Consider the following 17,387-nt stretch of genomic DNA (forward strand, 5'->3'; position numbering starts at 1 on the left):
TTCCACTCTCTCCTGCACCCCACTCCAGGCAGGTTTCCGTCACGAGGCCACCAAACCTCTCACCTGTGCTGAGCTCTCAGGGCTCCCCGTTCTGTACTCACAGCAGCATTTGGCCAAGTTGGGTTCTCCCCTCCTCGATGAAACACTCGCTTTCCTCTCTGGCTTCTCCTGCTACCTCGATGGTGGTTCCTTCTCACCTCCCTGATGTGTGAACACTGTCATGCCCCAGGTTGCAGCTCGTGACCCTCTTCTCTACCTTCATGCACTCCCTTGGTGCTCTCAGCCAGTTTCACACTACTGTGTTTATTTTCTAATGCTGCCTAACAAGTAACCCCCCCGACTAGAACCTTAAAACAACATACAGTTAATCTATCGCAGTCTCTGTGGGCCAGGAATCCAGATACAGCTAAGCTGGGTTCTCTGCTCTGCGTGCCTCACAGGCTGCGACCCAGGCTACAGGTGGGGTCTCAGTGGAGGCTCGACCCAGAGGTATTGCTTCCATGACTCCTCTTTTCTTCACACCGTACGTCCAATGGACAGGAAATGGTGCTGGTTCTACCTCCGTCTAATCCAGACTGTCACCACTTTTCCTTGCCTCCACTCAGCATCCTGGTCAAAGCCACCATGCCTCTTGTCACGGCTACAGCCGGCCCACAGGTCTCCTTCCATCTACCCTGGCCCCTAGTGGTCTATCTCAACCCCCAGCCAAAATGACACTTTTAATATATACGATGTGCCACTGATTTTTAAGATGCACATCCTAAGTGTGTTTTAACATCCCAGAAATGGACACGCAGCTTCATTTAATTGGCAGTGATTTCTCTCCCTTAATGATACCTAAAACAATTGTGCATCTTACAATCGCTGGCGCATTAGAGTTGATAAAAGACACTCTACATCACATCGTGTCACTTCTTTGCTCAAACACCAGTGGCTTCTCATTTCACTCAGAGCAAAGCCAGAATCCTCGCCAGGCCCTGCAGGGCCCTGCGTGCCAGGACCTGGTTTCCCTCTGCTCTCCTCATTCTCTCCCCCCCGGCGTGCTCTGCTTCAGCCTCACCAGCCTCGCTGTGTCCCTCTGGGCACGCTCCTGCCTCCGTACTCCCATGTCACCTTCACCATGAGGCCCACCCTGACTGTGCTTTTTGAAGCTGCAATGCCTCCATCCGCCCAGCATGCCAGTGTTTGCCTTAGGTGTTGACTTCAGAACCCAGCCCACCTATAAACCCAGCCTGTTTATAGCAGAATGCCGTAAAACCCTTCGCACGTACAGGCGTGCCCTGTTATGTTAGTTCCTTTTCCCTTTCTCGCCTTCGTAAATGAAAGTTTGAAATAAAGAGTAAACTCACCCGAAACCACAAAATGACCCCGTAGCCAATTCCCAGCGCCAGCACGCTAGCTCACCAAAGCAGCTCGTTGTTTCTGAACTTGAACATCCACGAGCCTGCGTTCCGTAATGTTGAAGAGGTTGGTGGGACAATGGTCGGCACCGTCTGGCCCAGTGATCTTGACCGTCTTTCAATGCCATTGCTGATTTTATCTGCATTCTCAAAACGCACACCGAAGACTCCATATACTTTTGTGACAGTCTGAATTTACCTTGTAGAGAATCAAAACTGTAGATTTCTAGAATGTTGTGGCTTCCCAAGGACTTTGACAGGTTATTGTAGATTCTTCACAAGGGGAGTCCGCAGCTGACTTTAACAGAAAGTTCCTGGAAACACAGTCTCGTGATTGTGTGGGGTGAAGTACACGTGTTAGGAATCACAGCGCCCTGGAGAAGTGAAGTCTGGGTCTGCTGTCTCGTTGGAGTTCCGCGGGCAGCGCGCGCCATCTTCAGGCTGCTGGAGGTAGTACCCTCTGAACAGCTACAGACGAGGAAAAGGGAAGGACCCCGTACCTTGGCCTAGCTGAGTTGGTGCATGTTCGCCCAAGGACACAACATAGTCGGGAGGAGCATAGTAGGGCCAGAAAAGACTGGAGCTTTGCAGACAGACAGACCTAGATTTGAGACCCTGCTCCACTTTTTAAACTTTATTAGCTGTGTGGCCTTGGACCTCACAGGATTTTCCAGATAAAGCCACACTGGAGATGAGCTAACATCCAAAATCACAAAACACAAAGAACAATCCACCGTGAGCGTCAGCACATACAGCAAACAGCAAGTTTAGAGCACAACAAGCAACGAGAAATTCAGATGAAGGCACCGTTAGCACTTATAACGGAAGCATGTTTAAAACAATACATAAGAGAAGGAATGACTAGGTATAAAACAAGACACGAGAAAAAGACAACAGACTAAAAACTACATACGTTTATTAGTGAACATGATAGTCATGAAAACAAATTTAACGGGTGGGTGAAACAGCAGATTAAACGTGGCTGAAGAAACAGTGTGTAAGCTAGAAGAGCGGGAAAGTAGTACAAGAGACTATGGGAGCACTTGGGCCAGCAGCAATGAAGTCTTGCTATGAACAACAGCAATTAAAGCTGTGTGATCTGGATGCAGAAATAATAGACAGAACCAAGGAATAAAAGGGAGAGCCCGGCAGGAGGTGCCTACGGAAACGACGTAATACAGGGTGGCATGACATCCTGTCATAAAAGGATAATTTATCTTGATAAAGGGCACTGGGACAGTTACTACCCATTTGTCTGAAAAAAAATTAGATCCCTTCCTCACGCCACAGAAAACAAAAATTAAATGCTTTACGATGTAAATGCAAATAGGAGAATGCCTCAATCTTTAGAAGAAAATTTTGATGAAATCAAGGGAGCAGGATTTTCAAACAAGAAATAAAAGGCACGTTCCAACAAAGCAGTGACAGATGAGATGAACTTGAGCTGACCCTATGCCTCTGTCCCGGGCTTTAGGTGTGGCTGGAGGAGCATGCTCTGTCCACTGTTCTGCAGACACACCTGCGAGACGGCCATGAGAGCGTCATCCACCGAGTGTTGGGCCAACTTGGTGGCCTCAGTGAAGAGTGAGTACAGTTTTCTGAAGGGTCGGGGCCTTGTGTCCTGGCTGAGTGTCCACACTATCCTCACTGCCCTCCTCTGTAAGGTGGACACAGTAACTGCCCCCTGCCTCTTGCAGTGTGGTTTTGAGATCAACTGTGTGGTAAATATAAGTGTGGAATAGAGTGACAGCAGAGTGCCATGGATAAAGGCCCCGAGTCAGAACTGATCTGGGCCAGTGACTTAGCATTGCTTACCCTCAGTTTCCTCATCTATAAAATGGGGCTAAGAAGACCTACTTCAAAGACTTGTCTTTCACAGGAGCTTTTTTTAAACATCTTTTTTGAGGTATAATTTACATATTAAGTATACAGTTCAATGATTTTTAGAATTTACAGTTCTGTACCCATCACCATGATCCAAATTCAGATCATTTCCATCACACCCAATAGACCCTTGTACCTATTTTCAGTCACTCCCCATTTATTAACACATTTTTTATATATTTTTTAAATTTTTTATTGGGGAATATCGGGGGACAGTGTGTCTCTCCAGGGCCCATCAGCTCCAAGTCGTTGTCCTTCACTCTAGTTGTGGAGGGCGCAGCTCAGCTCCAAGTCCAGTTGCCGTTTTCAATCTTTAGTTGCAGGGGGGCACAGACCACCGTCCCATGTGGGAATTGAACCAGCAACCTTGTTGTTGAGAGCTCACATTCTAACCAACCGAGCCATCCGGCCGCCCCTCCAGAAGCTCAGCAGCAGCTCACTGTCTTCCGTCTAGTTGTGGAGGGCGCAGCTCACTGGCCCATGTGGGAATTGAACTGGCAACCCTGTTGTTCAGAGCTCCCGCTCTAACCAACTGAGCCATCTGGCCACCCCTACCTTTTTTATATGCTTGTTTTATATTTTTTTCTATATTAGTATAGTATCATTTTTCAACTTGCTGAAAATTATTTCTTTTTCCTTATTCCATATGAGAAAAACTATGTTGCTAGAACTATTTTTTAGTTTCCCAGCCTTTCCAGGAAACTAACTTGTATGTATAACAAGAAGCAGGTGGATAGCTATAGCATTGGATAATAGAAGGGAAGCTCCTGGAGGGGATGGACACATATGCAGGGGAAGCCTGGGGAGCCGTGCTGAGGATAACTGAGTGACTGGAGGGTCTGTCAAAACATGTGTCTTTTAGTTATACTAATATTTAGTTAATTTATGTTTAATGTAAACCCAAATGAGGTTTAGGTCTATCGTCCTGCTGTTTGTTTTATGTGTGTTTCACCTGCTCTGTGTTCCTTTTTATCTCCTTTCTTGCCTTTTAGATTAGGTGTCTTTTCCCCAAGTCAAGTTGTTGTCCTTTCAATCTTAGTTGTGGAGGGTGCTGTTCAGCTTCAAGTTGTTGTCCTTTCAGTCTTAGTTGTAAAGGGCGCAGCTCAGCTCCAGGTCCAGTTGCCGTTTCTAGTTGCAAGGGGCGCAGCCCACCATCCCTTGCGGGAGTCGAACTGGCAACCGTGTGGTTGAGAGGACGCGCTCCAACCAACTGAGCCATCCGGGAGCTCAGTGGCAGCTCAGCTCAAGGTGCTGTGTTCAATCTTAGTTGCAGGTGGTGCTGCCCACCACCCCTTGCGGGACTCGAGGCATTGAACTGGCAACCTTGTGGTTGAGAGCCCACTGGCCCATGTAGGAATCGAACTGGCAGCCTTCGGAGTTAGGAGCACGGAGCTCCAACAGCCTGAGCCACAGGGCCGGCCCTTAGGTGTCTTTTTTACTATTCTATTTTATCTCCCTTTTGGCTTGTTAGCCTTTCCTTTGCTTCAGGCCTTCATCTGATTGGACGAGACCCACCCATGTTAGGAAGAGCAATCTGTTTACTCATTCTACCAATTTAAATGTTGATCTCCTCCAGAAACACCCAGAATTCTGTGTGATCAGATGTCCAGGCACCTGTGGCCCAGTCAAGTTGACACATAACATTAACCATCACACTCAGAGAAGCCAAGAGCACTGACCCCAGCCCCCTGCTCACTTTTCCCAAAGGTCTGTGCGATGCATCGTGCAGAGGCATGACCTGCTCCTGCGCTCAGCCCTCCGGAGGCTGGCTCTCCGTGGCGGTGCCATCACCACCCTGACCCAGATGAGACTGTCTGGAAAGAAGAGCCTTCTCCAGGAGCTGCGTGAGCAGCTCGCGCTTGAGCAGGGCTCCTCCCAGTGTCTGGACGAGCATCAGTGGCAGCTGCTCAGAGCCTTGGTGAGATCGACGGGTCGGCCCCTAACCCGTCCCAGAGAGGTGGTGCCTTCCTCAGGTTCCAGCGCGTTAGCCAAAACCCAAATCCTGGGGACGGTGGCAGGTCCGTTGGGAGGGCACCCCGTGTACCCAAAGGATCTAGTGTATGCTATAATGAGAATTATACTAAAAATGCTTAAGAAATCGGGGCAGAGATAGGCGCAGTCACCATCAGGAAGTTAGAAGAAAGGGGCGCTGTAATCTGGTTCCAAGTTCTAACAAATCCAAACAAAGAACTTGCGAATTGCGAGCCTGGGATTTAAGCCCAAGTGGGCTAATGCCAGATCTTACGCAGCCACCGAGCTATAGGAGCAGCTGGTGTTTTTGATGCATTGGTGAGGGATAGCTTACACTCTTTCGCTCTGCCCAGGAGGGCTTGGTGGTGCTCTACCTCTGAGCCCCCTCACCTCCTTCTCTGACTCTTGTCCCTACACAGAAAGGCAGTCCCCGCGGCCCCATGTGCCCTGCCTTGGCTTCTGTGATGTCCCAGACTACTCTCAGAGTCAGATACAGCTTCAAAACTTGGCTCTGCTGTGTGACTTTTAGAAAGTTACTTAACATCTCTGAGCCTCTGTGCCCTCATCACTCCACGTGTTCAGGCCTCACAGTGTTCTAGAAGAATGAGGAGGTTCTTGTATATGTGAGATGCTACAGATGGCACTGGGCACTCAGTTGGTGCTCAACAAATGCCTTGGGTTGGGGGGGTAGACTGTTAAAACAGACCCCTGCTCATCCGTTGTGTGTTGGGCTTTGGAAACCTAGAAGCCCCTACTTTCCACCTCTTCTCCACCCCTTCCCCAACCTTCCTGGGACCCTGGGCAGGGCTGACCCCACACCCGGTTCTGGTCCTGATCCTGGCCCAGGCCGGAGCTCCTGGACACGGCAGCAGCCTGGGCTCCTCCCTCTCCCTGTCCATCCTTTCCAGGAGACGCGAGTCCTGGAGGAGACCGGCAGGCTGGAGGAGGAGGCGCAGCAGATACGGCTGCAGCTTCAGCAGCAGCTCCTGGCCGAGGCCCAGGAGGTCGGGCAGCTCCTGCAGCAGCACACAGAGCGGGCCATCGGGCAGGCACTGCTGGGGCATGCGCGGAGCGCGGCCACCAAGAGCCGGACCAAGGTCAGGGATGACTTCAAGGTGTGTGTCAACACGCATCCCCAGGGAACCCAAGGGCAAGAGGGATTGGGCTGGGGTGGGAGGGCAGGGGCAGATGGAAGGTTGGGTTTGAACAGAGCAGCGACCTGGGTGCCGGTCCTTGCCAAGGTTACCTGGCTTCTGGAAGAGGAAATAGCCTCCCCCGCAGATGGTGTGGTTTTCCGTCTGGTCCCCAGCCGTGTCCCATCATTCTGAGCAGGCGCTTGGCCTTTACAGCAGGTCTGAGAGGGACATGGTTTCACTCAGAGCCACCTGGCTGCTCCGTAGCAAAGAGGGGGTCTGAATCCAAGCCGCTCTCCCAGAGACGTGGGCCTTCCCTGCCCGTGGCCGCCTCCGTGGAGACGTGAGGCTTGCCGAGTTGATCCTGACCTCAGGCTGAGCAATGCAGTAAAATCAGTTTGTCTTGAGTGGGCGGCGGGCTACTCCTTACATTGACAATGAGGATGAATCCCAGGGATAAAGGTAACAGCAACAGGAAGTAACAGTGGCATCACACCTCCAAGTCTGCGTGAGTGCTTTTGCCTACCTCATCCCGTCAGGTTCTCACGATAAAGGCAATTTTCTTCCCGTTGTCCAGGTGGGAAAAATGATGCTTACCACTGGGCAAAAGACATGTTTAAAGCTTTAGTGAGGGGCAGAGTTGGCACTGGAGCCCGGTCTTGCCCTGCGTGACCAGTGCATACCCTGCTTCTCCTTGGCTGCCACCCCCCTCAAGCTGTAGGAAAGGCGAGACACCCCCACTTGCTACTGACCACTGCGGAAAGTGTCCCTAGCTGGCAAACATGGGCATTTGCAGGCCTGGAAGGTCACCTCCTTTCCCTAAAGTTCTGTAACTCTTGGCTAAGAAATGCTCATTGCCTGAAAATGGAATGAAATATCAGTGTGGTGCATTCTGTTCTCAGCTTCCCGAAGGGACTCTGAATCAGGATTAGATAATGGTGAGCCCCCACCCCCTACACACACACACACACACACACACACACACAAGAAAGAACAGGTGCACAGTTTCTGGAAGAATGTTCATTTATTTGACCTCTGTTCATAGGGCTTCTTGGCCCTACGCCCTGTGACAGGTGCTGGGAATAGAGTGAGCTGGGGGCGTGGGAAGGATGGCGTTTCTGCCTTCATGGAGCTTCTGTAATGGAAGAGCCAGCAGTGATGGAGAACTGGCCACACTTACCAATCACAGAGTTTTGCTCAAGCAGAGCTGAGAAACAGACAGCGCTGAAGGGAGAGCCAAGAGGGCTGTGAAATCGGAGATAGCAGAGCAATCTGGGTGGGGAGTGGGTGGACGATGAGAGCCAGGGCAAGGGGAGGCAGGGGACCGTGTGTGGCCTCTCTGCTGAGTCCTTCCCCCTGCCCACAGAGGACGCTGCTGGAGGCGGCTGTGGAGAGCGTGTACGTGACGAGTGCCAGCATCGGTCGGCTGGTGCAAGCGTATTACCAGCAGATGGGGAGGGTCCTGCAGGACCACAAGGAGTGCAGACTGCAGCACCTGAAGGCCCTCCGGGGTATGGCACCCTCCCCGGGGAGCCCCACGAGCCACAAGCCAAACATGCTCTGAGTTTGGGACAGAATGCAACGTCAGGTTTTTCTCATTTTATTTGGGGGAATTTTATTTCTTTTTAATGTTTCATGTATTTACCTCCTACTTTGTCCCCAAAATGCTTTTTAAATGGCACTTAAAGAAACAGGTACATACAATGCAATTTTTAAAAAGTAGATGAATCAGGACAAAGGCAGGACAGTGAGATGAAGATAGGGAAGGGTCGTTATCTAGGATACATGTCGTCGGATTCCTACTTAGTGGTGACGTAGTTTTGTCTCTGGGCTTCCTGGTGGCCAAAGAAATGGAAAGTTCCTCAATTAAAGTTGTTGGAGTGACCCTGAGAGCAGATCAGTGGCCATGCAATGTTCCCAAGACCATAAAAGGTTACCCTGAGTAATGGAATGGACAGCGTCCCCAAGGCCAGCAATGACATCGTATGATAATAGACATAACGTTTCGTGAAGGCCACTTCCTGTACCAGCCTGCCCTGCGTGGGGGCCTCCGAACAGAGTGGATCCCATGTTCTCTGAAGGGCTTCACCTGGATCGTCCCAGGATGGGATTTGGAGCCCGTCCCAGGCGAGCGGACGTCAGCGGATCCTGGGGGCAGTCTTCTGTGAACATGATTCTCTCAGTGCGCTCAGCTGCCGCCATTTTCTTCCCCTCGTCCTGGGGAATCTGAGCCCTAGATTCAAACAAAGTGTGGGACATGCACAGAAATATGCCAGCTCTCCAGACCCCTCCTTCAGCGTGGTTTTCCAAATAAGGGTTCCTGTCGCTCAGCAGGACAGACGTGATTGGGACATTCAGGGCCAGGGAGCTCACGTCCCCTCTGAGGCCTCAGTTTCCCCATCTGTGGGACTAGGGTTGGGATCACCCTCCACGCATGCCCTCAGCTCTCTGCCTTCCTGCTTCCCAGCTCTCATGTGGGGATTTGCTGATAAACGAATTGAAATGATGTAACGTAGCTCAAGGGACCACATGCACTTCTTTTTCTTCATTCTGTAAATTCTTTTCTATTTAAAACTCATAGAATGTCATGCCCCAGAGGCTCTCCAGTTAAATCTCCCTGCAAGGGCCAGAAAACTCAGCTCCACTGAGGTCAGGGGCCTTCTAGACGTCTCCCAGCTAGGCAAGTGTCGCAGCTAGGTCAGTGTAAGCATGTTCTGATATACAGTCCCCTGGACCTCAGATGTCAGAGGCCAAACTTCCCACCCCTTAGAAGGCACCCACTCTCTGGGGAATTTGAGCCCTAGATTCAGATTAAGTCTGTATGGCTGACTGCATGCCCACAACCCTACATGTTGAACGTTTTTCCCTCTGTTGTGGGTTTTTAGCTGCTTGTGGTAGCCTCTTCATGTTAAATCTTTCTTCTGCACCTCCCTTTCTCCTGATACCAGAACACGGGACCGAGCAGTCGGAGGTGTGTGATGGAAGCCACGGCACCCTCACATACATTGAGCCCTTCCCCAGGGTGGGCCAGTGTGTAGATGGCACACCCTTTGAGAACAGACCTGTCTGGCAATCTTTGTACCCAGCACCCGCCCCAGACCTGACACAGAGTTGATCTTTCAAACATGCACCTTGATCATTGTGTATTAAATGTCCTAGGAGAGAGAATGGAAAATTACAAGCTGCGGAAAAAGCAAGAACTCGGCGACTCTTCGTCAGGGGGCAAGATGGCAGGTGGAGTTCATGAAGCGTCCCAAGCCGTCCATCAGAGGTGAAGGCTCCACTTTTGTCTGCATGGTGCCCACCGAGGGGCACGCTCGGCCCCTCCACGTCTCTCAGCATCGGATGTGGCTTGCATGCGTCTGCCTCCCCAGCCAGCGTGGAGGCCCCCTGCTCTACACGGCCCCTCGCAGGGGCCTGCACAAGGGCACGAGCGAGTCAAGTGTGGAGGCGCCTTGTTTTCCAGTTTCAGTGGTGTTCACAGTCCTGACGTGGCTCCTCCCCCCTCACTCATACCTTGCGTTACCCCAGAAGCAGACCCAGAAACACAAGGACTGGGGGGCAGGTTGTTTACTGGAGAGGTGACACCAGGAAGCGCGGTGAGGGAGCACATTTTTCAGAGATTCTGTAAACCCCCAAGGGTTAATGCCTTTTATGATGTATCAGCCTGTGGGTGCAGGGGCTGAGTGTGGAGTAGTAAATCCAGTAAATCGTGGCCATTCTTCTCTCGTGGCTCCCAGGGCTCAAGGATGGCTATCAGTCACTAATTCCCACAACTCAGCAGGCCCTTGGGGAAGGTTTGTGCTGCGTCTTGTTAACCAGCTGGCCAGCTCAGCGTTGACAGCCTTCCTTCCTTTGTCCAGGATGCTGGCGCAGCAGAAAAAGTTCCTGGCACAGTTCACCATGCACCAGCAGGTCCGCCTGGACGCGTGGAAGCAGAAGGCCAGGGTCATGGACCAACTGGAGGCCCAGCTTGAGACCCAGCTACAGGTACACGTGTCAGAAACAGGCCTCTGCCAAGCAGGCGGTGGTTTCAAGAGGTGGAAATAGCAAAAGGCCAGCCTCGTGATCACAGGTCAGCAAAGGGGCCTCTGTGGGGGAACCGCATGCCCGCTCGGGACCCCTCGGCCCCACTGTGTCTGAATCACTGGCTGGTGCTTCCTACGTCAACCTCGCTACTCGACTGTGAGCCTCGAGGTCAGTGGGGCTGAGGTGATCCCCGCGTGTCTGCAGCGCCCGGCTCTGGCCAGGCCCTGGGCACAGTCGGTTCCTGTCCTTTGAGCAGGAAGAGAAATGAGCACGTCCCCCCTCCCCACCCCGGGTGGCAGTGGCCACCGTGTGGGCTGCTCAGTGTGAAGGCTAACGTCAGTGTCCTGTACGCAGTGTTGCCAGGCACTGAGGCTTGCATTTTATCTGGAACATACAGGAAGCTCAGCCCGTGTGACAGAAAGTGAATCTTTTACTTATTTTTTTCACAGAAAAATCTCATCCGTGTGTGAGTATAAAGTACGGCTATAAAGCAAAGTGGTTGCTTTTAAAAAAAAACCAACTACCCCAGACTGAGGCGTGTAACAGAGTGGTGGCCCATCATAGCCTCTGCCAGTGTGGCACTAACAGTGGTGACAGTGACAAAATGATAGCAGTGCTGGTTCACACTCATTCAGGGTCTATTAGAGATAGTCACTGAGCGGAGAGCGTTACATACACCATCTAATGTCATCGTCCCACAACCGAGGAGGAGACGACTACTAGTATCCCAGTGACAGACAGGGACACTGAGCCTGCAAGACCTTAACTCACGATCCTGGTTCACACAGTTAGGAAGTCGTGGAACCCACAGGTCTGTGTGGTTCAACTACGGGGTTGGGAGTGAAGAACTCAGACTCTGGAATCAGGCAGAAGTGGGTGAGAGCCTGGTTCAGCTACCGCTGCCTCTGTGGCCCTCAGCCCCTTACCTCAGTGTTCTCATCTGTAAAATGGGGATCCATGGCCACTGTGAGTGGAGCTGCAGTTACCTGGCAGGAGCTGGTAATAGCTCCCTGCCTGTTACCTAACACTCGCCTCTGACCTGCTCCCTGGGTGCTTCTGGGAGAATTTGCCTCCACACTGGGGGCATAGCCCCCGTCAGCCACCCTCGAGAGGGCCAGCCTCATGCTGGTGGAGAGGTTTAGAGGCAGAGCAGGGCAGAGGGGGGCACAGCTGATTATCTCGCTCTGTACTCAGGAAGCTGAGCAGACCTTCATCTCCGAGCTGGCGGCCTTGGCCCGCGTGCCCCTTGCCGAGAGCAAACCACCTTCAAATAAGCGTGGACTGTCAGGTAAGTAGTGGGAGGTGGTACACAGCGACCGGGTCTCTCTGGACTGGGAACTAGCTCGGTGGCCTTGGGCACCACACTTCCCCTCTCTGGGCTTTTGTGTCCTTGTCTGTAAATGAGCAATGACAGGCTCAGTCAGGACGCTGCTTAGGCCCCCTTGCTTTCCTGTGTTCAGTAATTCTGATTCCTGGGCCAGCTGTGTCTTATCCTTCAGTGTTTCTCCATATGTAAAACGGGAATAACTAAGTCTCCTCCCCTTGCCTGTGGTGACTTCAGTGACGTCACACGGTGCCACAGCCTGGTGATAGGAAGATGTGTAAAAAGACAAGGGTCTGTTAAAATAAAATTTGCACTCTGGAGCTGTTTCCAGGTTCTTACTGCTTCAGAAGTCTTCCAGTCAGCTGGCTGCAGTAGAAACACAGCGGGAGCCTGAGGGACACGAGTTCAAATCCCAGCTCTGCCACTGACGTGCTGTGTGGCTTGGGAAAGCACTTCACCTGCCTGGGCCTCAGTTTCCTTACAAGTTAAATGGGTATAATAGCAGTAAGGCACTGAGTGCATACCTGGCCCACAGAGATACTCAGAAACTGTCAGGCTGGGTTGGAGTAAGGCTGAGAAAAACTGTCATTTGCCTGAAGGCTCAGAGCCAACGTCCAGGTTCATGTGTTTTCAGAGAAGTCCCTAAGGACCAAAAGGAAGAAGGCTCCGCTCCGGGAGAGAGGGGACCCTGGAGGACCCCATGACGACGACCCTGCCTCTGGGGGACACCACCCTGGATCACTCAGGTACAACAGAGTCCCTGGCTTACTGCCTGTGGGTGCGTACTGACCCCCTACTGTGTCTTCTACAGACCTGGAATCAAAGTTCTGACCAGCTGCATTTCTTCCATGTTTTAAGCAGCAAAAGGCAAAGCCAGCAAGAAAGTGATGCGGGTGATGGTGAGAATTCCAGGAAGATGCTAAAGAAAAGAAGCAATTTGTAGTTTAAGGCCGGTTGGGGACGGAACCTGAAGACCTGGTCTGTGGGGGCCTGCCCTTCCCCCAGCCATGTGACAGTGAGGAGGGACCTGGCCAGCTGGGTCATGGGGAGGTGTCCTCTCTGCTCACAGGATTGCCGTGAGGGGGTTGGAGAATGGATGTGAAAGCCTGAAAAGGCACCAAGGAGTGTGGTGGGCCCTACCACCTGAGACGATTAGACCCCCGTCTTGGAAACGCGTCTCTGTGAGTTTTGTGTCTCAGGCTCTGTTCCCCCGGGGTCTCGTTCTTCCTGGCTCCCTGTGCCCTGGTGACCCCCACCTCCCCGACCCGCCTTCCCCAGCACGAAGTTGTTTCATTCCAGCTGCGGGCCCCTCTGCTGTCCGCCTCTTGGTGACGTTCTGCTGGTAGTCACAGGTCTTCAGGTGCTGCTAGAGTTTTCTGGGTCTGAGACTTTTCTCCTCCATTTCCACCGCCCCCCTGCCGCCTTCTGCCCCACCTGCCAAGGCCACTGGCTGCCACAGGGATCTCAGCAGGCACCATTCCGTCCTTGGCTCAGCCAGTAGCTGAGGCCTCGTCACTGGGGCGTCTGAGTCTCAGGCCCCAGGCCCCTGAGACACACAGTGCCAGGCAGCAGCCCTGCCGTAAGGAGGAATGTTCTCAGGGCACTGCTTCCCCAGGGAACGCCCAGAGAAACCACTGCCAGGGGAGGCCTTTCCCAGAAGAAAGAAAACTGCTCTGTTCATCGAGATCAGCGGTTCTCAACCTGGGCACTATGGACGTTTTGGGTGAGATAATTCTGTTTGGGGGAGAGGGCCATCCTGTGCATTGTGGGATATGTAACAGCAGCCCTGGCCTCTACCTACCAGATGCCAGCACTCCCCAGTTGGGACAACCAAAAATGTCTCTGGACACTGCCAGATGTCCCCTGGGGCCTGCCCCAGGCAACCAGGAGGAAGAGCTCAGCGTTTCCACAAACTCCCAGGACTTAGTGGGCTCCATGGTCTGGGAGCCACTGTCTTGCCGATTTTATGGACCATTTATGACCTGAATTGTTATTTCTTAAAATGTAAACTAAACCCTCTTAGGAAAGAGTGGCTCTGCAACAGAAGTAATCGGTGCTTTGCTAACACACCTTCAGAGCCTTGCCCATCCTAACCGGGATTCCCAAAATTAACCAACGGCTCCCTCTTGTGGTGAAATACAACATTTCACTCTGCACAAACAAAGCTTCCTTCCTGCAGTATTTTGAGGACCTGGTTTGCGTAGAAATCACTTTTATTTTTGTCACACGGGTCCTCGGCCCAGCGGCATTCCGACCGCAGGCTGTACACACCCAGTCTCGCGGGCTGCCTCAGTCTCCAGGGAGCTTGCAGGGATAATCGGTTTACTTATGTATCAAGCTTCCTTAGCCCATGGGACTGTCACAGGTCACGTGCTGGGGAGCCTTTCCCACCCCTCACCGCCCTGCTCCTGTGCTTGGCACCCTCTGGGGCACAGAACTCCTGACAAAGACTTCAATGGCAACACCCCAGTCAGGCCGGTGGGCCATGTCTTTTATTTTTTCACAAGCTTTGAATTCAGAAATAAGAGCCACAATAAGTCAATTGTTAAGTAAAAATGGGGGGTGATTACAAAGGAAAACTTTGTACAAAACTTTAAAAATCTGACTGCCCCGTCAACCTTCTCAGAGAGACAAGGAAACGGGCAACTGGAAGCGGCCATCGCCCCACCGTCGTCAGCCCTACCTGGGACGAGAGACCCCCTTCTGAGTATGAACCAGGGCTGGCTGGAAGGACACACAGACCGGAAAGACGTCATGGCCAGTGACGAGTGCCACGGAGGCCAGGGTTTCAAACACGGGACATGGATGACATTTCTCTGCCAGCAGTGGAAGGCTCCCTGCTGGGGTGGGGCGGGGCGGGCGGGGCAGGCTTCTCTCCAGTGTAGACTTGGGATGGGGCAATGAGTAAACATCGCGTGTCAAGAGTTTTGGAGGTGCCCTGCGGGCCTGAGGTCTTGGCAGTGTCTACCTCGGTCCTCGGTGACTTCCGTCAGACGCACTCACAGACCTGCATACATAACTTAGTAACATGCATCAACTATTCTAGAACAGCTACGAGGGTGCAAAGGAACCACTCAAGAATCATGGAGCTCGGGAGTGGGAAGTGAAGGGACGGTACGAGATGACGCTAGAACCTGTGCTCACTAAGGGCAATGAAGACACCATGCTCTGAGGTGGAGTCGGCGTGAACACACAAGTGTGGGGCAAGGAACGCCAAGCAAACATACCAGACTAGTACCACGTCTTCCTAAACAAAAAAGGAGAGAACAGCATTGAATGTGTCCCCCCATCAGTACCAAATAAAACTATGGGCTTCGGAAACACTGACAGGGAAAGGGACGGACATTACTCCCAGAATCCTTCACTCTAGCTCATCCACTCGTCCTTGGTCAACCGAGGCTGGTGATGTTGGAGCGGCCACCGGGGGGCGCTACGATGCGGTGGCCAGTGCGCCTGGGGTTGTTGTCGTCTATCTGGGCACCTGAAAGAGGTTAAGAGTCGGTCACTTCTGTCACCAGCTCCCCTTGCTGCTCCTGAGGGCTGCGTCACTGGCCTGTGGGATGCCGAGCCCTCGTCTTCACTCAGATAGGGATCACCTCGGGGAAGGCACCCCGACCCCCACGGGCTTCACTGCTTTCTCCTCTGTGCCCCTGCAGGCCCTGGGCTCACCTCACCCTCTTGCAGCTCTGACCATAGTGAGCTCTTTCTTGTCTGGCTTCACGTTCTTGAGACAGGGGGACAAACAAGTGCCTACTGTGTTCGAGCACATACTGGGTGCTTTAACATTTGTTCAATTTAGAACACACAGCAACACTACGTCCAATTTATAGATGAGGCATTTGAAGCTCGGCTCGCATTTCTTGGGAGACGCAACTAGAGGGTGGGAAGCCAGGATTCTGGCATCAGTGAGTTTGTCTGCAAACCCCACACGCCTAATACACACACAGAACAAGTCAGCAGAGCCCAGTGCTCCTAAGGTGTTTTATGTATGGTATGCTTAGGAGTGCATATGTGTGTGTGCATGTATGTGCATGCGTGCACATGCATTCATGGGTGCAGTTGTGTGTGTGAACTACTCAGCTGGAATCACCCACCTCATTTGCAATGGGCAGATCTGCATGGGGGCAGGGGGCCAGCATTTTTTGTTTTAATTCTGCAAAACCAACCATCCAGTCTAATCCCATGTATTCTCTAATCTCACTGTAGTTAAATGACGATTTAAAATTCCAGCACCAAGCCCAGTGTCTGGTGCTCAGTATGTATTAAATGAACAAATCGTGAATAATGGATAATGCTGGAAGAAGGAATGTTGTGGAGAAGATCTAAGACTAGTTCTTACATTTTTAAATGGTTGCATTTTAAATGGCCATTTAATATACTATCCTGCGATAGGTTGGCTCACACAGCCTGAAATATCTACTATCTGGCCCTTCAAAAAACACTCTGCTGATCCCCAGAACAGACTGAGGGCTGCCCATCTGGGTCTTACTCATCACCATATTCCTAGAATGTAGCACAGCGTATAACACATGCTAACGCCTCGAATATTTTGAGTCGAAATTCCAATTTACTGTCCCCAACAAGTGCCTGCCTGCCCTCGTGTGGCGACCAGGTGAAATTGCAGACAAATATCCCTGGGGCCTTGGAAAATCTGAGGGATCTGTCAACTTCCGATTTGGTCCACACACCTTTGTTGAGCACCAAGTCCTGGAAGTTTCACACTGAATTTCTTGAGGTCTTAATGTCCTCTTTAAAGACACAGGAATAATACCACTACCTACAGGGTTTTTGTGAAGACAGAACAGTCACGAGTTCTGACGGTGCTGTAATAAACCGCAATGGATGGACAGGGTGAATGAAGACACCCCCCGCAGACAGTGGCTACTCCTTGTCACCGCTTCACGTTTAGCTTTGAGGATAAGAGTGTGAAGACGTCCCCAAGTGTGCTTAAGGACGAGCACGGGGTTAGTCTTCATGAAGACTCTTCCTACACCAGGGTCAGGGATCTATGCCGCCCCCATGGGCCCCTCCCCCGCCCACAAAGCCCCTCCTGGTGAGGGTGGGGTCCCACAGTCCCCTGCTTGTCTCCTCATCATGTGGTCTGTCTCCCCAGGAGTGGGGGTCTGCAGGGACCGCTGTGGGTGTGGGGAGCCCCAGCTGCTGCAGTCTCTTACCTGATAAGCTGAAGTTGGACTGGTGGAGGTTTCTGATGGGCGGAGGCTGGTGTTTGGAAGGCGAGGATTTGGCAGAAGGAGCAGGAGTTGCATATTTGGGTGTAGCTGGCACCTCATACACAGGACCGTCGTACATGCCTCTGGGCACCCCTTGCAATCCTGAAACCTAAGCACAGGGAGGGGGAGGGCGACTGACGGTCAAGGTGACGTGGGCCTTCCTGTTCAGACGGGCCGGAGCCCCGCGGGCAGGAGTGTGACCTGAGGTATCACTCACACACTCTCACATAGGCAGCCTCTCCACACTCCCACATGCATCTACACATACATATGAACATTCACACACCACACACAGGAACCCACTCACTCCACATAGACACATGTACACACAGTTCACACACGGACACACACAGGATTCACACAATCCACACATATAGACATGGGCACAAACACATACACAATTACACCTGTGCAT

The 17,387-nt window shown here is 52.1% G+C and overlaps 2 protein-coding genes across 6 annotated transcripts in view; one reads left to right on the forward strand and one right to left on the reverse strand.

The window, feature by feature from the left end:
* The window catches only part of EVC (EvC ciliary complex subunit 1), a 48,565-nt gene extending 33,897 nt beyond the window's left edge, over positions 1 to 14,668 (forward strand). The window contains exons 13-21 of one of the 4 annotated variants that reach the window (XM_081037241.1): positions 2,875 to 2,984; positions 4,992 to 5,202; positions 6,164 to 6,370; positions 7,755 to 7,899; positions 9,548 to 9,659; positions 10,252 to 10,378; positions 11,612 to 11,705; positions 12,376 to 12,487; positions 12,603 to 14,668. In XM_081037241.1, coding sequence (XP_080893367.1) covers positions 2,875 to 2,984; positions 4,992 to 5,202; positions 6,164 to 6,370; positions 7,755 to 7,899; positions 9,548 to 9,659; positions 10,252 to 10,378; positions 11,612 to 11,705; positions 12,376 to 12,487; positions 12,603 to 12,684 — 1,200 coding nt within the window. In that variant the 3' untranslated portion in view covers positions 12,685 to 14,668. Of the gene's footprint in view, positions 1 to 2,874; positions 2,985 to 4,991; positions 5,203 to 6,163; positions 6,371 to 7,754; positions 7,900 to 9,547; positions 9,660 to 10,251; positions 10,379 to 11,611; positions 11,706 to 12,375; positions 12,488 to 12,599 lie in introns of all 4 variants that reach the window. The other 3 variants (XM_081037243.1, XM_081037240.1, XM_081037242.1) reach the window with 3 other exon arrangements.
* The window catches only part of CRMP1 (collapsin response mediator protein 1), a 51,771-nt gene continuing 48,595 nt past the window's right edge, over positions 14,212 to 17,387 (reverse strand). For both annotated transcript variants that reach the window (XM_081038171.1, XM_081038172.1), the window contains exons 13-14: positions 16,916 to 17,081; positions 14,212 to 15,222 (exon numbers count right to left, since the gene is read on the reverse strand). In XM_081038171.1, coding sequence (XP_080894297.1) covers positions 15,131 to 15,222; positions 16,916 to 17,081 — 258 coding nt within the window. In that variant the 3' untranslated portion in view covers positions 14,212 to 15,130. The remainder of the gene's footprint in view (positions 15,223 to 16,915; positions 17,082 to 17,387) is intronic.

Source organism: Rhinolophus hipposideros, assembly GCF_964194185.1.
Source record: "Rhinolophus hipposideros genome assembly, chromosome: 1".
Taxonomy (NCBI): Eukaryota; Metazoa; Chordata; class Mammalia; order Chiroptera; family Rhinolophidae; genus Rhinolophus; species Rhinolophus hipposideros.